The 23,065-nt window shown below is 37.5% G+C and overlaps 2 protein-coding genes across 5 annotated transcripts; one reads left to right on the top strand and one right to left on the bottom strand.

The window, feature by feature from the left end:
• Window positions 1-3,700: 3,700 nt before the first annotated feature.
• On the bottom strand, window positions 3,701-15,154 carry LOC112285586 (uncharacterized). Its single transcript, XM_024526551.3, has 22 exons — window positions 14,498-15,154; window positions 12,665-13,836; window positions 12,340-12,452; window positions 11,874-12,082; window positions 11,401-11,652; window positions 10,928-11,053; window positions 10,681-10,739; window positions 10,388-10,487; window positions 10,017-10,128; window positions 9,502-9,717; window positions 8,867-9,191; window positions 8,266-8,362; window positions 7,940-8,048; window positions 7,544-7,815; window positions 7,310-7,437; window positions 6,905-7,139; window positions 6,371-6,559; window positions 5,959-6,242; window positions 5,458-5,668; window positions 4,862-5,104; window positions 4,465-4,544; window positions 3,701-4,230 (listed from the first exon to the last, which is right to left on the bottom strand). The coding sequence occupies exons 2-22, from the start codon at window positions 13,510-13,512 to the stop codon at window positions 4,083-4,085; spliced, it is 4,356 nt and encodes a 1,451-aa protein (XP_024382319.1). The 5' UTR covers window positions 13,513-13,836; window positions 14,498-15,154; the 3' UTR covers window positions 3,701-4,082.
• A 3,681-nt stretch (window positions 15,155-18,835) lies between these two features.
• LOC112279183 (DNA repair protein XRCC2 homolog) lies at window positions 18,836-22,525 on the top strand. Of its 4 annotated transcripts, none has more exons than XM_073531643.1 (10): window positions 18,836-18,976; window positions 19,151-19,358; window positions 19,926-20,025; window positions 20,191-20,327; window positions 20,459-20,526; window positions 20,775-20,975; window positions 21,354-21,459; window positions 21,742-21,781; window positions 22,027-22,106; window positions 22,355-22,525. In XM_073531643.1, the coding sequence occupies exons 2-10, from the start codon at window positions 19,173-19,175 to the stop codon at window positions 22,379-22,381; spliced, it is 945 nt and encodes a 314-aa protein (XP_073387744.1). In that variant the 5' UTR covers window positions 18,836-18,976; window positions 19,151-19,172; the 3' UTR covers window positions 22,382-22,525. The 4 variants fall into 4 exon arrangements, with proteins under 4 accessions (XP_073387744.1, XP_073387721.1, XP_024369147.1 ...); XM_073531620.1 differs by having other exon boundaries at window positions 19,896-20,025; window positions 22,030-22,106; XM_024513379.2 differs by having other exon boundaries at window positions 19,896-20,025.
• The last annotated feature ends 540 nt before the right edge of the window (window positions 22,526-23,065 follow it).

The raw sequence follows: 23,065 nt of genomic DNA, 5'->3' as shown, positions 1-23,065 counted from the left end.
AAATAAGAACATATTCTTTGAAGTTTTCATTTTTATAATTTTATCTTAAAAATACTAATAATATCAATATCTTGTTTTGTCACTCAAGACATAATAGCTTTTGATTTGAATCTATTTGTTATTGATTTTCTATCTTTTTAGCATGACAAATAAAGATAGAAGATAGAATGTAATCTTCATTAAATATTCTTTATTTTATAGCAAAGATTTTTTTTCTTCATCTTGATTTTGATAGATGACATCAATGAAATACATCAATCTTATTGTTAATATTTATAAGTTTCTTTGATGGTTTTTATATATATTTATTAATATTATATTTTTATCAATGTTTAAGATATTTCTACTCATTTTAGAATTTTCTTAATCTAAGATTTCTTTCTCTTCAAATTCTAGATTGTTGTTTATTTTTATAAAAGAAAGTGGCATTTGTCTTTTTACTACTATATATATATATATATATATATATATATATTATGGTTCAAGAAAAAAAAAAAAAAAAAAAAATAGAAGATGGATCATGATAGACTTTGATAAGTATAATTAATATGCAATTAAATTGATTTTTTTACAAATAAAAAATTATCCAAATCTATAATAATCCAACTTGTCACAAAAGTAAATAATTTTAATATGACTACAGAGTAACTATATCTTGTCACTAATGTAGAATTAAAATTGTCTTTTGCAATAGAAATTTATATCAATATTTTGTTGTTCTTGACCTTCCTTTGATTGTACCTTCATTATTGCTTATGGTTCCAAAAAATAAATCTTTTGCCATTAGATTATCAACTTTTTTAAAGTCAAAAGTAAAAAGTTATAAATGATAATCATAATTAGCATAAAATAGTGATTATTGAGTAGAAGAAAGTATTGTATTATTATATGAAAATTTTTCTAATAGAAAAAGAATTATCAAAACATCTCAATAGTAATTAATTTTATATTTTAAAAATTCTTCTTATATTTGATTTATCTATTATGTTTATTCATCAATTTATTGATATAAAATCAAAGATAGTTTTATGTTCTTCTTCAATATCTTAAAAAGAATCTCCCAAAACCTTCACACAAATTAGATCCCTCTATCAAATATAACATCTCTTGGCAATCCTTGATAGCAATAAATATTATCAAAGAAAAATTTAATTATTTCTTTAAATGTGATAGATTTTGTGTATAGTACAAAATGTGTCATCTTAATATAATAATTTATTATTAAAAATATAGAAATATAAGGATTACAACTTAAAAGTTCAATAAAACAATTCACAGAAATAAATCACCATTGTTGTTTTGATATAGGTAGTGGTTGAAGAATTTTGTATTCTCAATGATAAGGAATTTTTTTATTTTTAACTTCAACAAATATCACATGATGGTACAAAATATTTAATTTCCTTCTACATTTGAGACCACCAAAAGTCTCTTAAGATTAATTATAAGGTCTTATTGTATCCAAAATATCATGCAATTAAAAAGTCATGACAATCTTGAAGAGTTGATAATCTTGCTTCATCTTTTAGAATATATAAGTGTTCCTCAAAATAGAGTACTTCTTGAATTTAAATTTTTAAGTATCATGAAAATTAGAAGAATTAGTTATAATATCACTTAAAAATTAAAAGTATCGATTATTTCCATGATATTAGACAAACCAATTTTAAACTAATCAATAACAATATATCACTTGATTTGGATTTTTTGGCACTACTTTTTTTTAAATAATTTTTAGGATGTAGATTTGAGCACTTATAAAAGTATTATTTAGAAAATAGAAAAAAATTTACTATTTGTATAGATGGCAATCTTCATCTACATATAGATATAAATTAGACATCTTTTTATTTATTTAACAACAAAAGAAGACCTTATATAATGCAATAGAAATTAGTGTAATTTTAATCACAATCAGACTTTTTTTTAATGCAAATTTAGGATAATCAAGCTTTAGTAATTTCTTAAATGATTTGAAATTGTATCTTATGTATCTTTTTCAATTAAATGTGGTAGATAATTTTTTATAATAGCTGAAGTAATTGAATCATATTTGGCTTTCTATTGGTTCTTTGTTGCTCTCCTGGAAGCCTTTCTTTGCTTCTATAAGACAAAAATAATGCCATTTGCATCAATAGTATTAAAATTTTGTATATTTTAGAATAAAATTATTATCATGTCGTACAAATGTTTTAGAAAATTTGATGTAGAATTGTAATTGTTTATTTTCAAAATAGATTCTTTTTTATTTATAAATAAGAATGATTTTTGTCTTGTTTTTAAATTAACTATGATAGAACAATCTTTGATGCAATAATCTATTCCTAAACATAAAATGGCAGCAAATTAATAAAGTGAGATAATCAATAAATACCAATTACTTCTTATTTGTCATTGTATTGATTACCTTGGATTTGAACCAACAATCAATGCTTGAATCCATCTCAATATACAACCAAGGCTTCAATGATTACTTATTTTCTTAGCTAAAGTCAAAAATATGATCTAGCCTAGCTACAAAATGTAATGCAACTAAGAGAAATTCTTTCAAGAGTTCTTTTGGAGTAATTTGTATTAATATCTTGAAAGAATCTAAATAAATATTTTCAATAGGATTTACAAATAGTACAAGGATTGAAGTTTGAAATGTAAAAAAACTAATATTTGATGTATACGAAAAATTAAAATAAGACTATATAAGTGACTCCTTCAATAGAAGATTTAGATAGGCATAAATTACAGCCAAGGTTTTTGTTAAGAAAGATAAAGCCTCCAACTATTAGTTCTAATCCTTCATTTCATACTTGAAATTAAAATTATAAGGTTTGCAATCAACAAAGCAAGTACTTACCATGTCTTGGTGTAATTTATACACAATTTTTTCTAACCATGTCCTAATCCATGGTAATTTTATATTGTGTCATTTAAAAAAGTAATTTGTCATAACTTTAAGAAAATCTTGAAGGAAAGAAGTCACCTAGATTATATCAAGTTGGATGTAAATATCTCATTTAATAGTGAAAGTTATAAGAAGCAATAACCTCCCACTCCTCACTAAGATTCAATAGCAAATTGACACTATTGATTGCTATCACAATATTATAGCTAGAGAGACCAATCCTTACACTTCCTTTGATACATTTTGTATAAGTTGTCTTTGCACTTTGTACCATTGCTACCAAATACATAATCCTAAAAAACTTTAAAAAAAATATTAAAAAAAAAAAAAAAAAAAAAAAAAAAAAAATCTTTCTAAAGAAGGTTACCATCTCTTAAGCTTCTTTCAAATCACTATGTTATTGTGCAAAGTGGTGTAGGTACAATAGTAGAGAGCCACTATCTTTATTATATTCATTGGCTACCAATATCTAAGTTTCAAAAGCCACGTTGGACTCTATCTAGTTAAATTGACACTATTTTATTATTGATTAAAATATCCAAACATTTGAAAAATTGATGTAATTATGGAATTTAGTCCTTGAAGTAGCTAAAATATATAGGAGGAATTTACTTAAGTGACATGGATTTAAGATTTGGGTATTAAAGTTGTTGAAAAAGAAATATCAAAAACTCAATTATACTATATTGAAGTATATTTAAAAATAAAATAAAAATAAAAAAATAAAAAAATAAAAATAAAAAAACATTTGAAATTGACCTTAAAAATGCAATTCACTATGTTTTCCATATTTTGGGCAAGTTGATCAGCAACATAAGTATATTCACAATTGTTTAAGTGTTTATAAATCCACTATGTTAACCATTGGTCCACTGCAAGAGTCAATATATGCTGGTATTTGTACAGTAAATGCTACAAGATCGCTCTAATTGATGAGACATATACCTGGCTAAATAATCTTGGGCACAGTAGGAAAAACGAAAAGCTGTAACAAATGCAAACCCGAACCTTGTCTACGTATACGATGCGGAACCTGTAGAACACGTCAATCAGTGCACATCCGACTTACAGCCCCTGTCAGTATACACTCCTACAATAATATGACTACCGCCTACCTCTGACAAAACATTTGCAAGGACAGTCTACTAGCAATAAAATATCACCATAAAACTACAAGTCGGGTTCAGGACTCCCAAAATCTGGTAGCGTCTTCAGAGTATAGAGTGCGGTCCTGAATTTCGAGGTTGGCAATATGAAGATCAATCATGCTCGCTTGCACGCTTTTCTCAAGAACAAGTAATGCTGGAAATAGCCACCAACTCTCTTCTTCCCTGCGATGTCAACACAACCTGCTTAACTACACACCTAGTACTAATTTCTATCATCGATGGTTTACCAGGTTATAAACAACTCCCATAATCTATTCCACAAACCTGAATCATTTATCTCTTGCTTACTCAAAATTAAGTAGCACATACTGAATAACTTCCTTCGACGGAATTAGATCACAACTCGTCGAATGTGACTAGAGGGTTCAATAAATGAAAGGTTCAGAAAAATCTTACGAGTTGAAACCCTGAAGATTAGACGTAGCAGAGTCAAACTTCATAACATAGTGAATGTACCCATAAATAAACGCGGTGCTCTGCAGTACAGAAATACAGCATTATCAGTTCTCGTACTTAAAACCCGAGATCCTCATTCTGTAAAACATATTCTAGAACCCCAGAGTATGCACCCAACAAAAAGAAAAAGCTAGAGATTTCAGGTTTCATTAAGAAGTGAGGGAGGGATTCCTGAATCACGATAGAGTTGTCTCTTTAGGCATTTGAGGGCAAACAGGTTACAAGCAGCTATGCAGGAATATTAATGATTGGAAGACGCAATGAAACAGGGTAATGGGACTTGAACGTTGTGTTGTGCACAAAAAAACACACAAAAAAACATAAATGAAGAACTTACAAGGTTCACAAACGAAGTGATGTTCCACAGAGCATAAATTCGTGCGAGAGCCGCAGATCTTCGGGGACCATGGCTAAATAGAGCGTTCAGGCCAGCTGCACTTGGAATAACTGAAGCAAAAGGCAGAACCAACAGAATTGCCAGCATTGCCCCCAAAGATATAGAGTAGAACTGGAGCAGCATGAGGAGTGTCAAACTCAAATCAACCAACAGCAGCAGAGAGATCACGAGCCCCACAGATGCCTGTAGATAAACCAACCATAATCAGGACATGATAAGAGAAAGAAAAAGTAAATTGTTGTAGAAAAATTATATAACATCTCTAATCATTACCCTTAAAATCGGTTTCCAGAACAACAATGACTAACTTCTTAGTAGAATATTGATAGAGCAAGACAGACAATACAATACTCTGGCCACCTTTTGAAAGGATAATCACAGGGCTTCATCAGAACCAAAGTAGCAAGTACCTTAGCATAAAGAAAGGATACAATCAGCTATTAAAGCATTATTTTTTAGTGAGATTTTGATGGAGCGAGACGAATAATACAAGCATCATTGAAACAGGTTTTCAAAAAAGGTTAAAAAAAATTTACATGATGCCCAACAGGTCTTGCATTTCTGACAAGAAACGACAACGGGAAGAAAAAGTCACGTCTGTATTCCAAAGACTTGAGACTACTAAAATCTAAAACTGCACCGCCAATTCGTCGCCTTGAAATTCCCAATTGTGAGTAGCCTTGGCTAAATTGCCATTGTTGGGGTGCATTGAAACCATCGTCATGATCTGATGGCATATACCTGATACTGCATCACGATGCTACGGTCAGCAAAATTCTGACGCAATACAGCGTACATCAAGAATGGTCTTTCCTTATCATACAAAAGCCATGACGAATAGATTTTCGTTGCAGTAAATCCAAAAACTATCTTTTAGTTAGTGCAAAATTCGTAAACATTACTTACTCCTGCAAAGCCAGATGAGACAATCGTTACTGAAAGCGACGATTTCCTATCCTTCTTCCATTTATTACCGTAGTCATTCAATGTTAAATGTTATTACCAAATAGAAATAAGTCATTAATTAGCAATAATACCTCCTTGGGGAATCATTGGGGCTTGGGTCATCTGGAAACTGCATTGGCTGAGGAACTTCATCAGCAGGATTCATGACTAAGCCAAACTGATAGTAGCCTGTAGCTGTAGCTTGGTACCAGGCCAAGTCCACGCGAACACCCAAAGAAGCTATTCTTGAGTTGGCATGAGTGTTTAGCCAATTCAAGACAGGCAGCAAGCTGCTGCGAAGTGACCCCCTTCGCACTGTCCGCAGTTGCACATTTAAACCAGCCACCAATCTATACCACATTGTTGAAGGGACAGCCTGTAATCATAAATTAGGCCACATGTTACAGGCTACGGAACACATGATCAACCGCAACAGTAACACAGTAGAAACCTGTGCATCAAAGGGTAGAAACTTCTCTCATTCAAAACATCGTGGCAATTTACCTGGCCAATTAGGCTAGTTAGTAGATTATCGCTATGAAGGCTGTAGGGCGCCATATAGCTGCCTTCACCACCGAAAATTATAGTCAATGGCAATCTTTGCATCAACTTAGGAGGTAAATCAGGTCGTTTTTCGTCTCCTCCAAGGAAAACATCAATGTATGCCAACATCAAGTCAGGTGTTGCTGCCACCTGCATGAGACGAATTTCAGGATTGTAATTCACGATAAAATCCATCCAACACAAGCAACAATAAATGTTCATAACCCACAATGAAGAAAACAATGAAGCAATAAATTCTTGTAAGGCAGTCTATCAAATTGAATTATAAACGACATGTAATGGTGCTGAAACACATAAATACAAGAAGAGCTTGTTGTATATTCAAGATGCTTAGTAGCACAGACAGAGAATCCACGTAGTAGCCCCCACAATATTCTCACTGATAGTTGAAGGTGAAAATGAAATCGAAATTATCTCCAGAAAAACCAGCCAGCTGTACGTTTAAGCAATATTCAGATGATCAGGATAATTCACCTTAAGACCTTCATATAAAGCTCGTGATCGGCAGGATCTCAAGCATGCATGATCATATTCCGAGCGTACATATTCCCTCAGTCGCTGAATTTTCTTACGTGCACGCCATTGCTGCCATGACCATGCAACTGGATATGCTAAAACTGACAAAATGCTGTGCACTGAACCTTCCCACCATTGATAAGCTGCCAGAAAGTTGATTTCCTCAGCAAATCTATTAAAAGCATCTTCGTAACTGCGAATTAAGAACAAACATGTGAGACCACGAGAACCCCTCTTCAACAAGGAAATCAAGTACTAGAAACATGCTCAACCCTGCTCTCAGAGAACAATCAAGGCTTGAACATCATGACACACCAGAATGTTATAACTGAGGCATAGATACAATAGAGGGTTAGAGCTTACACAAGATCCATAATCTGCTCAGGGGGAGAATGAGGTAGATGCCATGGCTCGCCAAAGGTATTATTGCCCATAAAATACATCCGATGTATGTGGTTCTGAGACTCCTCTACTCGTGCGGTCTCCAGTACCTGTATCGAAGAACTTCAGGTTCTAAGCAGATTAAACAACTAAGTGAATCTAATTTGGAACAAAAGACTAACCAAGCAATCCATATGGTTTGAAAGGATGGTAAACCTCATTTAGAGATTCCAAAAATGGAAAGGAATGATCGATAAGAGCTCCATGTGGTGTTGGAGCAGGCCCGGAAAAGTCGTCATTGCCAACCAACTTCATTCGTGCAACGCTTAGCACCATAGCCAAGACAACCATGACAACCGAGAGCAAGAGTGTAAACCACCAAGGGCCACCTAGCGTATAAATCAAGTCCTCTACCATAGTGTAGCAATTTGGCATATGATACTTGTCCGAAATACACTGATAAGGGCAAGTTGCCTCAACGACACCCCCTGTGTAAAACATGGAGGTGATCTTGTTAACTCAACATGGCTCCTCCAATGCAATGAAAGTGGATTCTAATTTCAAAGAAAAATCTGAGATCACTCAAAACAAGTAATGAGAGATGAAAGTTACCACGAGTGTAAATATATTTAGCACGGCGTGGAAGATTCTCAGGTGGACATGACTTGCACAACTCAGACTTCCAGCCAATCTCATTCTTGTATGTTCCAACTGGACACTCCTGCCATGATAACACCCAATAATTAGATCAACAAAGCTGAAATGTATCGGCTGAATAAAGCCGATGTTTATAATTCCAACTGTCTAATGCATTGGCATCTGAAACTAATCCATCAAGTCAGTGAATTCCTACAAACAGATCCGAAATTTTTTCTTAAGGACTTAAGAACAAACACAGGCCAACAAGACCATACTAGATATTTGTTTAGAGTAATTACCTTACAGAAGATGCCGTAGAGGCCAGGTGGACAATCAACTCCACTGATAGTGCCATTCTCTCCATCTTCGGATGTTTCACCTCCGGCACGTCCCCCTCTGTTCACACACCAGTCTTGTGATGATCAACTTCGACATACACGAATCTTACGCATCCACACAAAAATATACTTCTGATTACCTCATATATTCTTTCCATCGAGGAGGATATTGGCTCTTCCATATTCAAAAAGAGCCTGCTACAAACGAATCCTAATATTCAGTAAGCGAAGCAATAAAAGTGTAACCGTTCATACGCGGATGTTTTGGTAACGAAGAAGCTTTATCTTTCTACTTATTATCTGAGAGGCGATATTAGAGTTTGAAAACTATAGATGCTGGTTCCTGAAAGCGATAAGAAAAAGGTGCAGCTTCAGTGAAACATTTTGAGCTGTGTTGATGGTTAATAACTTCGTGAATATCTATGAAGTTTTTATAAAATTTCACTAGCTAGTATCCAAATGTCCTATTGAGACTGATCGACATTAAGCGCTTTGGTAAACCATGAAAGCAATCATCCTTTTCTTTGGTTCTTTTGGCCACCATGCAACGGCCTGTAACTACCTGGTATGATAGAGACCCTTGACGTAAGCAAGGGGGACAAAATCTACTCCAGTGGGGATGTTGGACCAATGAAAGTGAAGTCGGCCACCACCACCTCCTCCACCACCCACTGGACCACCATGACCTCCTGCACTCGAAAGAATTGACCCGTTTCCCATGATCAATGTCTGAAGAAATAGAAGAAGACTACCACCAGAGCCTCCACCTGGATCACCCATGTCTGGACCTCCAACTTGACGTTGAGATTCATCGAAACTTCCACCATCCGTAGATAGAACTCCAAAGATTTCAATCTTCGATATAGGATGTTCATTCGAACCCATGACTGAAACAGACATGAAGCAATGATCAACTGAGTCAAATGAAGTCTTAGAACACGATTACGGTAATGGCAGACATGCGCACGTGATTGTCAATGATAAATCCACCAATCTCGACCCTTACGTTCACCAAGTTAAACACATGCGATGTACACATACCACTAACTTCAAAAACTCATGTGAAACTATCAGTGAGAATGCATGCTCCATTGGAATTGATCAAATTTGTTAGAAAGAAGGGAGATACATACATATCGTTTAAAAAACGCAGATAGCGAACATATCAGAGACGGCAGCTGGCAACAAGGAACAAACCTATAATACCGCCGCCAGTGGTATATTCCCCAAAGCTTGCATTGCCAATGCCGCTCCCACTGCCGAACTCACAGGGAAGGCTGTTATTACCATAAGGTGCACCGCCCAATGAATAGCTTCCTTTATAAAAACCCCTGCCACCTTTTCCACCATGTCCCCCACCACCTCCTGCAGCAGCAGAATTAAACATTCCTTTGCCGAGCCCTCCCTGGCACCCTGACAAAATTGTCCACAGCGTCAGTTTCCACAAAGTTTGCAAAGAAACTCACAAGCCAGAAAAAATTTGAAATGAGTTTTTGATGGGACAAACATACATTGAAACGTTCATTACATAATGCAGATGCTTTAAAAGTTAAGATAACAAATTCGGTTTCGAGACATTTGGTGTAGTTGCGTTCTCACGAATGTGCAGAAAATGGAAAAGCTAGGCACAAGAGAGAAGTTCGAGAGAAAATAACTATTCATTGTACGACATAGCAATAAAATGCCCAAAATAATTCTTAAAAAAAGCGCACCTAATGCTGATGTAGAAAAAATGCCTCTTATTGAGATTGTCTTGACTCGCTGCACGTGAATAGCACTACCGACTACAGTACCATTGATATCGACATCTTCCACGCGACAGAACTGAACAAATGAGATGTCTGCATTTAGTAACATGAAATTCTTTTTCCATTTCTGCAGTCACCAGTTCTAAAGTCTTCAAATTAGTTAGGGCAGGGTCTATACATATGCTAGCTAGCTGAGGCTTAACGCAATCACGATACGACATTACGTACTACAAGCATTAATACCTACATAAGTCATAGCTGTGAATTTTCAAATCGCTCTCTGCATGTCAGGACGAACATAGAAAGAAAGCTAAGATCATGACAGGGGACTCTACCTGCATTGTAAATGGGGATGAGACATTGAGTGTACAGTCCTCAGAAGGCGTGAGAACTTCTTCTGGGCAGACACTGTTTTCACAATATACTCTTGTGATCCTGAATTTACAGTTCCCAAATTATGGCCCATCAATGAGGAAATACAAATTATTTCACAGAAATATGAAACACTCGGTTATGGTACATTTTGAAACAAACAAGACTAGCAAACATGCTTTCTAGCTCGGTGGAATATTTCGACACATTTCGATTTCCGACCTTTTCCAGAACTCTAGATTAAAAAATAACTTACTCTTCTTTAATAGGAGAATCTGCATTAAGCGGCGCTTGCATCATTGCTCCTTCAGCAACCTAAGCAACCAAACATATTTCTTTAAAAAATATGCTTGTTCGGAAAAATATATCATGGAAGGAAATTTTCAGCAAAAAGACAAGCGAACAACGGAAGTTAGATGAGCAATCTGAATAGGAATGAGGAACATCTGAATAACATCTCTCGGATAAGACTGTCAACAATTTTAGACCGATTTCTGACTTACCTGCACTGTGTAGAACAGCGAAACAAAAAGTCGTTGTGCTCTTAACGAGTCACCAGGACCAGAAAGTGCCAGCAAACCCTGACCATGCATTCCTAGATTTACACTCGATTCGATCACTGATCCTTGCTGGCACACACACAACAACTTCAATTTAGCAAACCATAATCAAGAATTTTGTTTAACATTCCTATTAAGAACCAAGTAGTCCAGTTTAATACTTAATTCAAGTGACAGGAGTCACTGACAAAAATTGCATAAACCACTACCTGCAGTTTCTGACAATACCACACGATTATGTAAAAATATCTTCACATCCAATTACAGTTGATGACATGTCATGTTCAGGCCAAATCAGACAAGACACCTTATCCTCGTGGCACTAATTTCACTCTGTCGAGTTCTTAAAATTAGATACAGCAGTCATCAATTACACGCTTTCCACTAATCAATAAGATGCATGTTGTGGAGGGTACCCGCAAAATAACTAAGTTGCTCGTCTCGATAGTTGAGGTAGCCAACATAAAATCATCAGGATTGCCTTCAACTTTGATAGTTGAGTTCCACATTAGCAGCATCTTCACAGACAATTTAAGAGCCCCATACACCTTGATCGTAGAATCACTCATGTACACTCCCTCCGCCACTAACTCAAATACAGAGGTTGAAAACGAAGCCAGACCAAAGCTGAGAAGACCTCCCGACTGCAAGGTAATAGTATAGCGAACCTGCACCAAACGTCAAGCATGAAGCAAACTGCAAATACAACGTTTGCAGAAACCACTAACCTGAGGAATCGTCTGAATGAAATGCTAGGTGAACAAGAGCACGAATCTCACCAAACAGTAGGTCTCTCAGTCTCTCTGAAATTAGACCCAACAATATTGTATTTAACACGAGAAACCAACCAGCACTAAAGGTCCCAAAAAATTTCGTAATAAACATATACCTGCACTCTACTCCACAACAGAGGGACCAACACGCTCGCATTGTTTTCTACACACACTTCCGACCATAAAGGGTGGTTGGGAAACTCCAGCAGCAGCGTGTCAGTAGCGGTTGTTTTGTTGCTATTCGATACATGCAGAGATGACGAGAATAAATCAAATCGTGTGCCTGCTGCTCCATTGTTCTGAGGACAAGCGAAACTATCACCACCTGCCAGGCACGAGGGACAATACCGTCTCGTAAGATCCTAGTTTCTAAGCTTTTCATACCGCAATCATCCTCTTCAGTAAAAACTTTGATTTGCTAAAACGCAAGCTGTATGCACATGCGACAGACAGCACAGTTTAAACTCTCGATTCTTAACAGGAAAGCGGAGGCAAAACGCACAAATGTAAACCTTAATACTTGAAAATGCAAGGATCTAATACAAAATGGGTCCTTGTTGAAAAGTTATCAAGTGTTCTGACCATGATAGCGTACAGTGACACCATCAATTCTCATGGAGCTGATGGCAATCCGGCCTCCAGAAGCACCTCCTCGACCAGAGCCACCAATTGCGCTGATCTGTCCGTGCCCTTTTCTGCATCCAAGGTATACCAGGACTTCGGCTTTCAAAACTTCTACTGGAGTGGAGGTGATCAACAGCATAGCATGATGTGACATTGCAACCACCACAAATCAAAGCTTGTGAAATTACCGCAAGAAAAAAAAAAATTCATTACATATATATAGGTCTACTTATTTATATTCTAAAACCAAAAATAAATATTAATCATGTAAAAAATAACCCACATTCGAGACGCTCGAACGAAAATGCTGCCTCCAGATCCACCACCTCCCTCATACCCAACAGATCCCCCATCCGCTTCAATTGAGCCATCGATCACTAAAATCCCTGTGATTGTGACATTCACTCGGCCGCCGCCTTTACCACCAAGATCAGCATACTTGCGTGTAGTCCCCCCGCTGCTACCGAAGTCCCATGGCTTCATAAGAGTGGACCAACCATACATGTCCCCACCCCAACTATCTCTCTGCTCTTTACTAGAATCGTTCAGGCAGAGAGCTCCTCGACCTCCATGGCCGGCCCCCGCCCCATCAATCCCAGACGGCGTCCCACTAGTCCCCGACGGAGGCTTTCCTCCGAAAGCACTGGAGTTGAAACTTGCGCCATCGCCTAGATTTACGTTTGCAGCTTCTATCCATAAGGAGCTGCTTCGTATGGTGGAATTCGCACCCACGTTAGCATCCCCTCTCAGCAGAATGGTTACACTGCACCCGAGACTAACGCAAGAAATCGACACGTTGGGTTGAATCTCTAATGTTCCGTTTCCAACTAGAACAGTATTCTCTTGGGCAAAGGATATGGACTGATTCAGCACACATACTGTATCCAAAGAACCCAACCCAGATAAATCCTCTTCACATGAGAGAGACTGCTTCCTGTAATCGCTGAGCAGTTCGGGAGTGAGTCTCAAGCTGGGAATTTGACTGAAACCCTTCCAAGAGTGACCATCCTGCCTCAATTTGTACACAGCCACTGCTGTGTGTGCCAATGAGGTGCAGCTGGAATAGGAGACGATGAGCAAGAGTAGGAGCAGCACACCAACGAGGGCGAAGTTCAAACCAAGGGCCGCCATTCTGCACCCTCATAGTCAACTCAATACAGTTGATTCTCGGCCATCATGTTTTAAGAAGCCAATGACATCATGAGCTAAAGGAACCAACAATGGCTTCAAATTGTCAAGCATTTGCTTTCGCAACCGGAAGTATTCCAGGGCTTGATGATCTCCAGGAGTTCCTGGGTAGATGCTCAATGGCGGATGCACAATAGCATCCAAACGTAAGTGCGCAAAGCCTTTACAGTTCACAGAATCCAAGAAAATGTTGAACGGTGACTACAGTTGTTGATCCAAACCACACTCTGCCGCAAACGTGCCAGTGACAGATCCTATCAGGGTGATCTGGAAAAGCAATACAAGACGAGGCATTAAATGTGCGACATGAACCAGTTTCACGAAGTAGATACTGCCACCTGAAGGTAACATTTTGTGCAACGATTCGAAGCAACTTCACCCTAATGAGAAAATTTGTGATAGGTATTTTGAAAGCCATGACCCTTGCGAAGATTCCTGGTTTTGGGTGATAACTCTAGCGTATCTCTCTTTTGCAGGATTTATACTAAGATGCAACCATGGTCGGCAGGTCATTCAATCAACACTCCCTATTCCGTCGTAAGAATCTACAGAGCAGTGGAATATGAAAACCCGAACAGACGACACAAAGCGCGAGTACAAAGCTTCCCTCCTCTCCCAAACAATCGCGCTAGACAATGATGATTACTTGTAAAGAAAGGGGCCACTGCAGCTCTTCATGGACCAATCGTTGCGATTGGTTCCGACTAGCACCAACAAAAACCCCCCACATTGAGAGAACAGAAAGCCGGTATTTCTCTCCGTTCGATATCACACTCTAAATTTGAACGCTTCAACACGCTACATTGAGCTCTGGCAGACACCCGCAATCTACAAACGTCCATTTCCAATACCCTAATGTTTCAGAATCCCGCACCTGCCCCCAACAAAATTAAATCCAACAGAAGCCGTCCAGGATATAGATGCCCACCTCCCCGATAACTCCACCAGGCGCCAGATGAGCTACGCGAATTAGCAGGCGGCACAAACAAATCAACCTGCCCATCCTGCACTCTTCCACAACTCAATCTCACTTGAATCCATCCATATGCAATCACCCTTCAAAACGCGCCTGATGACCAGAAACAAATTCTCTGCCCTATCCACCGACTCCCATAAGATGCAATCCACCCCTATCCCATCGACTTCGCAGTCTAGCCCTTCTTCCCGCACTCCCAACCCATCGCCATCACCTTGGCAACCACTCAAACGTCTACATGATACCTCTCACAAACATGAAACCCCGATTAACTTCCCCAATCGAAAATCGCTTTCGAGGCCCAACGTATCCCAATTCTCGGTAAAAAAAAATCCGGGATCCTGGAGCCTAAAGGTTCATCGCTACATCGGAACAACCAAGAGCATTACATAACTGAACTAACAACCCCGATCATTATTTTTTTTATTTTTTTTTTCTCCCAACAAGCGGCATCAGGTCGCCAGAAAAAGCTAGGAAAGAAAAAGACTAAAGGGAAATCTAACACGTGCGATCTCGGCACGCCAAGGGCTCAAGCAATGCAGGAGATGCACCCACGCAGAGCCAATTCATTGTAATGCGTTTCAAGAAGTGACTTCGGGCGTCTCATCAACATCGAAAGGAAACAAAAATTGCGAAGCAGCGGAAGCGATGAGGAAAAGGGGCTGTTCCCAGCTGGGGTGGGCTAAACATAGCCGGCGCGGCACCACGGCTACTCAACAGCCTCTTACCCTCCTTTGTTCTTACCGTCTGGCACCTGCCATCTGTCTGCCGAGCTGATTCCTGCTTGCTTGTGTGCCCGTTTGTGTGTGTGTGTGCGACAGTGTAAGTGAGTGTGAGAGTGTCTGTAAGTGTATGTGTGTTATACAGCACACATCCCCCACCTCCCCTCCATCTACAATCCCCTCCCGCAATGTGAATGATCTATCTCGGCGCTGGGTACTGCGTTGTCCCCTGTGCGACACAGGGGGAGTACGATTCGTGCGCGCTGATTTATGAATTGGTGTCGCATTCATTTATGGGGGCAGTCGAATCGCTTTCGATTCTAAATCACTGTAGCTGAGTGCTTGCTGCATAGAGGAAGCAAACGAGCTAAGCAAGCAGCCCCAGCGGGAGTTGTGGGTCGTCTACGATTGCCCCGATTGCACCTCCTCTTCGCCCTTGCAGCGCAATCCACGCAGCTAGCCGCGACGGAATTGTGCCGCGCAGAACAGAAGAAGCACAACAACAGTCACACGCTTCCACAGCGCTGCGCTGTTGGCGAGGGCCCTTTCTATCTTTGTTTCATGCAAACCCCACCTCCTCCTCGCCGAATCCTGGAACACCGCCCCCCTCGCCGCCATTTTCCTCCGCAATTTGATTGCAAAAGCTGTGCATGGTCGTTGGCGACGCTCCATAAAAAATTCGGGCCGCTAAAGAAAGACTGCAGACATCGAAGGACAATGCAAGCATGTGTTGCCACACTTGTGTATATTTTTTTGCATTTGGGTAACCTCCAATCTAAGCTTAGAAGGGACGACACACTTGTTTGTTTGTTTTTGGTGAAGAGTGTAGCTGTGTAGCAATTAGAAATAACGGTCTATTTCATTTAACTGAAGTTGTAACTTAATATGTAGCTTGTCCTTTGTTTTTACAATGTTTGCTATGTTGCAAGTGCTCAACAATGAGATGAAAGCATTGTGGTCCATACACAAAACTTGGTACAAACGTTGAACTATGCACATGCAACCGTGAGTGGTTGTTTTGACATAGTTTGTTGTCTAACAAAATTGTTTGGAATCTAGAGAATATTATAAGTGGAATTTATTGAATATTATAATGTTGGGCAATATAATAATGTGAATGGTAAAGATACAACATAAAGTAGATTAATAGATAGCTTACAGAGGTATCCTTGTTACTATCATAATTGGTGTTATTTATAATAACTTCAAGCTTGTTAATTGTGTATTATTATTGCTATTTTTTTTTTAACAAATTATACATTTTGTATAGCTTACTTGCAAAAAACTTTGGAAGAATGTCTTTCTTTCATGGCAATATGTGCTTCTTAGGTTACAAGCTTTCTAATGTGAGCATTCTATTGCTATTTTTCTTTTTACAAGGTTTGTTTTGCATACATGTGTAACTTAGGCTTTTGGAATTATGAGCAAGCAGAAGACAATACTTTGTAAAAATCAAACGCAATAACAATGATTGGAAAAACAAGTTTCTATTTATTAAGTCAATGAGAATCACATAACCTCCAACCAAGCATTATTCTACCTCGTGATGCTATTGCCCAAGATTAACAAAGCACTATGCTAATTCTCTCAACTATTCTATTGTGTTTCTTTCAATCTTTTAATATTCTTCTACCTTATTGCACCTTTGTTAATTTTGGTTGCATCATCATCACTCTTTATTTTCTCGTTTATTATTTCGTTGATGTTGTGTCGTTAAGTTATTTTGGCATGTATCATCTACAAGTAGGTAAAGACTTCTTGAGTGGGCAATACATCCACATGTGGGTACAATCACCTTAGATTGGTAACAAGATGTCATATATATATATATATATAAATATATAGATGTATAGATTTGGTTTTTTACAAAAAAATAAAAATAAAATACAATATTTTTTATAATATTATTAAAAGTCCAAATATTAAAATTTCTTATCACATAAAATAGAGATATGCTATGAAAATAGTATGTAGTAGGCAATAATGTAAGTAATTGTTAGTGTTAGTTTAAAAGATTAAAAAAAAAGAAAAAAAGAAAAAAAAAAGACAAATATTAATTTGTAACCAATTCTCATTAGATTTATTAATATTGAATCTCTTATTTAGTTATTGTAATACATTCTAAACAAAAAGTTTGATGCATTTTTCTTATCTAAGAAAAAAATCTTTGCTAAAAATCTTAAAATTATGGTTTACTTATGCATGGAACAACTTTAAAATATAAAAGTACAATATTTACCAAGATGATGCAAGCTGTTTTTTGTGTTATTATTTAAAAATTTATCTAATTTTATAAACTTCATATATATATATATATATTCCATAATTTTAAATGAATTTCTGAATTTGTTTTAAAAACTAAAGTTTATATGACCCTCATAATCCATAAACATTATTTTGTATTAAGTTTCTTTATTATCTTTATATGTAATCTTAAAATTTTTGACATAATCTCTTTTTTTTTAATTTTTAATTTTGAAATGGAATCAAAATATTGTTTTGATCTTCATTATATATGTGTGTAACATATATACATACATATATAACTATATATAAACATATTAATACAATTGTTAAAATTGATATTTTAATATCATAAATATAATATTTGTTGTCATTTATTTCTTTAAAAGAACTTCTTTATTACAAATTAGTTGTATTCTAATAACAAGCTTGCATGTTGATATAATATTCCTCAAAAACTAATCATCTCTAATAATTAATCAAAATTTTGGAAACCAACTCTGTTTTATGGTGCATAATTAATAACCTTTCATTTGTAATATATAGTTAGTTTTTATTGATTTTATTAACTAACAAAGGTAACTATAAGAGACCATATGGCTATACATGATTAGATTAGGCAAGACCATTTGATTTGCAAGAATACATGACTGCATTTGATTAAATAAGATCACATGGCTCCCACAGTGGAAGCTATTAGCCTAGATCATGGAATCTTGGCTTATTAGAATAATTTGAATTGTTCCCTCAACATGCCATCTTTGATGATTAATAACCTCTATTAATGGAAATTAAGTTGTACACAGTTGTTTGAATATATTATAAATATTATAAATATACAAAAATATAATCTAATTACAAATCTATAGTATTATTAAAATGATTAGTATCTAAAATAAAAAATATGTACAAGACATAATTTACTTTTTAAAAAATATTTGTAATTTTTTTAAACTATTTTTACAAAAAATATAATAATTTACATCATTACTTGACACAAATAAAATTTTGTTGCAATAAACCAAATTCTACTTGTTAAAGCTTCTAAATCTTGTCTCAATACTTGAGGATAATTTGCATCATTCAAAATTGCAACATTTCCAAAGAGAGATTTTTTGTTTGTTTGTTTGTTTGTTTCCATTTATTTGAATGCATGATTTAAACAATCTTGTAATATCAGATTATTTGTATACATAGACATATATCAAAATACAAGGTTACTAGGAATACCTGGTTGCAAGAAGTTGAATAGTTGCTGAACAGATTCCTTGAGATTCTGTCACCTATGACGTGAGATTAGGGTTTCATTTCTTCATTGCTTTGCTGTTTTGCAACCCAGTTTTTGATGCTGGTTTCGTCGACATTGCCACTTAGTTTGCCGCCAAGAAAGACCGAAGCAGGAGACTCCACATAATTCCTCACTCGCTTAGAGGCCAATTCTGGTGGTCCTTCACATGTGGACGACGTGGGTACATCTCCCTTTCCCTACATCTTATTTTGGTTTGAAAACTGTGCTTCTGAGTTGCGTTTGCTGTAGAATATATTTCGGCATTGAGGACATCACACAGAGGTAGCATGCCTTATCCTTATGTGGTTTTTGTTTTGTGTTTTTATGTGTTTTTTTGTGTTTTTCGGTTAGTTGAGTGGGAGACAGGACGACGATGGAAGTGGAGGAGTGGGTGATGGGTCATGAAACAGCTCAAAACATGCTGCGGAGAATAGGGCCTCGCACCACAGGTTTGGCGCCGCTGGTGCCTGCCTTGCAGCGGATCGTCAACCTGCATGGGCGTCATGTTGTGGAGGTTGCCGGTGCTTCTGGCTCTGCGAAGTCAGAGTTTCTTCTTCAGGTTCGGACCCATCAGCCATGACATTGTGTCCTATATCTTCCATTCTCGCATTACGTTTTATTTTTTTATTTTTTTGTATCCTGAAGTGTACTGCATGCAGCACATTGTTCGTATCGTAACCTTGGTGGGTTAAGCATCGAATCCCTATTTTCTTGATTGTCTTGTATGTAGCTACATAATTCCGGTTTTCAAGTATCAGCATCTATGTGCTTGATACAGTCACACTTTGTAAAAAGAGGTGAAAATTCTGAAGAACTGCAACCGAATAGACTGAGGATGTGGGAAGTTGTAGCGTTAAAAGTAGATACCAGGATCTGGGATTCAGGGTTTTGGATACAAGTCAAAGGCTTTGGACGTTTCACATATTATATTATGAACTTTTCCTCCATGATTTACCTAGTGATTGTTTCAAGTGATTCGAGAAAATGAAATTAATTATGGACCTAGTGTTATATCTATGGTCGGACGTTAGCATCATCTTCCTATGGCACATTAGGGTTTTAAAAGGTTGCAATGTGGCTGCTGGGAATGGTTAAGGCAGCAGTGAAGTGCTTGCTACCAAAGCAGGGCTACGATGGATGGGATGGAGGCGTGCTGTGGTTTGATCTGGATGGCCATTTCGACGTTTTAAGGCTGGTGCGGCTGCTGCAAGCACACATACACCAGGGTATGGCCCCTAACCTCACCAGGGACTACTGATTATCTTTTACAATGGTTTAGGTTCTGGTGGTATTGATTCGGAGTAGGTCCGTTGGTGTCTGTTCTAGCCCTTCGATGTTCATTAGGTCTGTAATTGGCTTACAGCATATTCGCGTGGCATTTCTTGGTATAGAGGCACGTCGGAGATATGAGGAGGGGAATGAAGAGGAGGATGAAATGGAGGATGGCGAGCAGGTGCTAGAGACCTGCATGGAGCGTTTTTTCTATACTCGTTGCTACAGCAGTTTGGAGTTTATATCTGCTTTGAAGGTATACAATGCTGGACTATTTATGTGAGTGGACTGGGACTCTTGTGTCCGCACTTACTGAATTGTAAGTCAGCTTACCCCTGTTCTGCCAACGTCACATTCTAAAGGTTAGTGGTAACTTTATGAATGCAGAGTTCCCGCAACCATTTGCTGAGAGCTCAAACCTGTGGCAAGGGTTTCCGAATTCTCGTGATTGACAGGTTTTGGCTCCTCTCCTCATGTATTTTGACGTCCATGTAGCAATCGCAGTTGGTTCCGGGAATGATTCAAGTGTAGAGCATGATGCACAACTCTAGCCAAACTTAGTTTTGTTAGTTCCCTAGGATGCTGTCCTTCTTTATTAGGGCCCCTTTTTTTTTTCGATATATAAGTGATCAACTACACTTAAACGTGTGGTGATCAGAAATTTGAAGTATTCTGATAGGAGATGAACAGGAGGTGCGAACAGCATTGCAGCATTTTACTGGCTTGACCGTTCTGCACCATTCAAAGGAGGAGCTGGAAATCCAAGTTTAAGTCTTCAAGGAGCTATGCAAGCAGTAGTGAGAGAGTTAAAGGAACTACGTAAATTGTCCCAACCTACTGGATTGCTGGTAATGGCATCCAAGTGCAATATATATTCCTCCAACTTCTCCGACACAAATGATTGGTAAGCCTATTTCTTATCCTCAATGCATGTACGTTGTTTACATCATCATCTTCCTTATTATTATTATTATTATTATTATTTTCGCAGGTACTACGCGATCAATAATCTTATTGCTTAAACCGTTGATGTTCATTAGATGTATGACTTGAAAAGCTTTTCAACCATCCCTACCAGTCCACTCGCCTAAACCCTAAACCTGGGTTCGTCATTTAAGTACTCTTTTTGTAAGGGGTTATCATATAAGATGTTATGTATCACCAGTATGTGTGGGATTTAAAAAGCGGTACTTGCCTGGACCTCTCAATTAAGAACTCAACTAAAATGGAGGCGGCAAATGTCCTTTAGCTCTCAGGCTTTAAATCTATTTTTTGTGGGCAGGGCTAGTGGTCTTCGTAAAGACAACAGACAGGTGGATTCTGCTCATGAAAAAGACTCAAGGAGATCAGGCTTGCAGCAGCGCGAGTTCATGCCTGCTGTGTGGCAGGTCCCTGCTTCAATCAAATGCTATCTTAATATTGAATTGATAGAAATTGAATGACCAAACAGATTGATACTGGTCCCCTCTCAGTTTAAAGTCAGAAAATAGTTAACTTCGTCTGTTTGTAGGCTTTTACTTGCTCTTGTTTTGCGATGCCCCTCGCAGCCTGCCTTGAAAATGCATTTACTTTTGTGGGAGTCCTATTTCTAGCGTATGAGAGACGGAGATGTCCTAATTATGCTCTTGTTATCTTCAAAGGTCCAATTATGTTTTCTTTGTTGCCTACAGGAATTTATAACTCATCGTTTGCTGCTCCAGTCCAAAGTCGGTAAGTCATGTAGAATGTGCTTCTTGATAAAGGCTCTTTTTAGTTGTGCGGCAAGGTCATCAGTCAATTGTTGTCTGTCTCTTAGTTGATCCTTCTCTAGGTCATACTTAAGTCGCAGGAAATCTGTTAGTAGTATGTTGCGTATCTTGTATTGAAGAGTAATTTGTTATGCTTCAGCAGATTCCATGTATAAATCTTTCTGCGATTAGTATCAATGATCACGAATTTGGTGTGATTTCTGATAGCAGATGGGACTGAAACTCTTTTCTCAGCCGAATGGCTTAGACCTGCATTGTTAAACGTGGACGAGTTTACGATAAATGATGTAAGTCTCTTTTCAAGTTCAATTCCTGATGCTCGTTTGTTCTCCTTATGGCAAAATTCCTTTCAGCAATCTTTGATAGGGTCTTTATCGAGGCTCTTATCGAAAATCATAGAGGATGATTGGTGCTCGCAATACAAGTTCTTTAAATTTCATATTCATATTCCCAGCCTGTTTTAGGGATCAGCCGACACAGTCGGCAATATACTTATCCTCTATGATGGCTTACTTTTCTTTTGTTTTTAACGCAGACTGGGTTTATGCTGACCAACCGATGAAGGTCAGCAATCTGAAAATGGCTTACGTGGAGTAGAGTAAGTCCTGTAGAATTGTCTAGTTTCTATCGAGTTCTTACACCTGCTTATGTCAATACAACATTATAAATGGGTGTTGCAGCTCTGTTTCTATTTGGATATGCTCAATCTTTTGCATACTCATCTCTTGAATGTGTTTCTGAATTAGTCGTTTTATCAGTGTCGGCTAGTGAGGCGTTGGCAATAATAAGGGCCATTTTGACAAAATCTTTTGCATGATTCTTGCACTTTAAGTGCACACATATGAAAAAGCAGTAATTTCTTCGAATGGTGTGGTTTATTAGCTGTATAGAGCCATTACTCAATTCACATACAGCTTATGTACCTCAGTTCATGTGGGATTTTGCAAGGGAAGATAGTGCGAAAGTCCAGAGCTCCAATTTATGGCATAGACTTAGTGAACCGTGTTTCCACATTGAGAAGTGATGTGCGTGTGGATTCATACTGACTGGTGATGATAATCAACAGTTAGACCCACGTGGTCAAACTCCATGAAGGGATTTGTAAATTCTCAGTGGAACCATCAGTGGTTTCACTCGAGGAAGACAATAACTCCCTGGTTACAACAAGGCACTGAAGGAGGATGACTTTTTCCCCACATTTGCTAAACAGTACAGTTTGCTTTATAATTTGTTTCTTAGCCCACCC

Source organism: Physcomitrium patens, chromosome 1 (genome assembly GCF_059467195.1).
Source record: "Physcomitrium patens ecotype Gransden chromosome 1, ASM5946719v1, whole genome shotgun sequence".
In the NCBI taxonomy this organism is placed as follows: Eukaryota; Viridiplantae; Streptophyta; class Bryopsida; order Funariales; family Funariaceae; genus Physcomitrium; species Physcomitrium patens.
The sequence above is the reverse complement of the archived record's forward strand: the minus strand, read 5'-3'. Positions and strand labels throughout refer to the sequence as shown.